Source organism: Sinocyclocheilus anshuiensis, unplaced genomic scaffold (genome assembly GCF_001515605.1).
Source record: "Sinocyclocheilus anshuiensis isolate Anshui unplaced genomic scaffold, SAMN03320099.WGS_v1.1 scaffold943, whole genome shotgun sequence".
NCBI classification, from domain to species: domain Eukaryota; kingdom Metazoa; phylum Chordata; class Actinopteri; order Cypriniformes; family Cyprinidae; genus Sinocyclocheilus; species Sinocyclocheilus anshuiensis.
In genome coordinates this window covers 275,662-277,217 of record NW_015542391.1, presented here as the reverse complement: position 1 = coordinate 277,217, position 1,556 = coordinate 275,662, and the positions used below count along the sequence as shown (strand labels likewise).

Sequence of the window (1,556 nt, the reverse complement as noted above, 5' to 3'; positions counted from 1 at the left end):
CAAGTTTACTTCTTATGTTAACTATTCCAGGGCTTATTCAACACCTCCAAAAAGTGGTAAATGTCATTAAATAAAATATCACATCATCACACACTGAATATTAAAAATCCACTTAAAAGTTGATCTTTATTCCAGGACATGTGATAAATGTCCCCAATACCGCCCATACGTAATAAATAGGAAGAAAACTTTCCATCATTTATAACATACAAAATGATAAAACCTGTCTTGGCTTCTAATGAATAGTCTGAGTGTGCACTGCTACTAGAGGGGCTACGGCCATCACCTGTATGACGTAATCCATTCCAACCGCAGCATAGCGACCGAGCTTGACTACGGGGGAGAACCGCACACAGCCACTTAAAGGAGAAGACAACATTTGGAAACAAATGAGGAAGAAACTCGCTACTTTTAAAAGAAATTGCCGAAATGCTGTGGAAGTGATATGAATGCATCGACAAAACGAGAAGATACGGAATACGTGTGTGTGGAGTAACTGTTTGCGTTGCCTATATAACGAGCTTTTGGGCTAACAAGCTAGCACAGTTGTCGCTAAAACATGGTGGGCAGTCACTGAGCGAAAAAACCTTCTAGACGCGCTGAAATACTTGTGGATAATGCTGGAGAATTAATTCGTTTGCTGTCTTTACTGCTCGGAGGGAATTTTGTGGACTTTGAAATTACTTTTTGGTTTTCTTTTCTTGGAGGAAAACTCTCGCGCACGACCTTTGAAAGTTTCGCGAGTTAACCATCCATCAGGCTCCGCCAGAAAAGATGACTGATTGATGTATTGCGTACTTGACCGAGAATGCACAAGAAACGAAGAGTTTCTCACCATAAGCGCAACTCTTGCGGCAAAGTTACCCGATTCAGAGCATCACACCCTCATTCATTCATTCATTTAACAACGTTCGCTCTTGAAAACAATGCCTAATATATAGGCTGCAGGAACTGAACTGGAATATTGGAAACCGTATCATGGATTATATGGAATACATCTCTGTGGCTAATTAATGGCACTTTCCTTATGCGTTAGGTTTAAATTTGGACTAGTCCATGAAAAGCAACACACGGTTTGCTTTCAAATCAATTTAGAAGACTTACAGAGAAAATTACATGGAGACTAGTTGGTCATGCCAAGGAAGGAGTTACCATTGCCAGAGGGTTGGGAAGAGGCCCGAGATTTTGATGGGAAGGTCTATTATATAGACCATATTAACCATACCACCAGTTGGATTGACCCAAGGGATAGGTACGTGATGAGTACTGCACGTTCTGGGAATGCATACTTGCTTACTCAGTATACAGATGCATGCTGAGTGTATTGCTTATATGTGCAGTTGTGATTCAGTGAATCTGTGGAAATTCATATCCTCTTTGTTTTGTAATACAGTTCACTTCTCAAATTATATACACACAGTCAAAGCACCTAAAATGGATGCATTTTAGGGTCCATTTCAGTGTTTTTTCCATGTTGAAATATTGCTTTGTTTATCCAGGAACCCATGATCAGTGCCAGCTTTACCACTTAAGTCCTCTTGGACTTTAACACAAAA

General features: G+C 40.1%; 1 protein-coding gene across 1 annotated transcript in view; it reads left to right on the top strand.

The window, feature by feature from the left end:
• Nucleotides 1-316: 316 nt before the first annotated feature.
• wwc1 (WW and C2 domain containing 1) overlaps nucleotides 317-1,556 on the top strand; it is a 51,078-nt gene continuing 49,838 nt past the window's right edge. Inside the window, exon 1 of the mRNA XM_016491985.1 lies at nucleotides 317-1,252. Within this exon, the coding sequence (XP_016347471.1) occupies nucleotides 1,134-1,252 (119 nt within the window). The 5' untranslated portion in view covers nucleotides 317-1,133. The remainder of the gene's footprint in view (nucleotides 1,253-1,556) is intronic.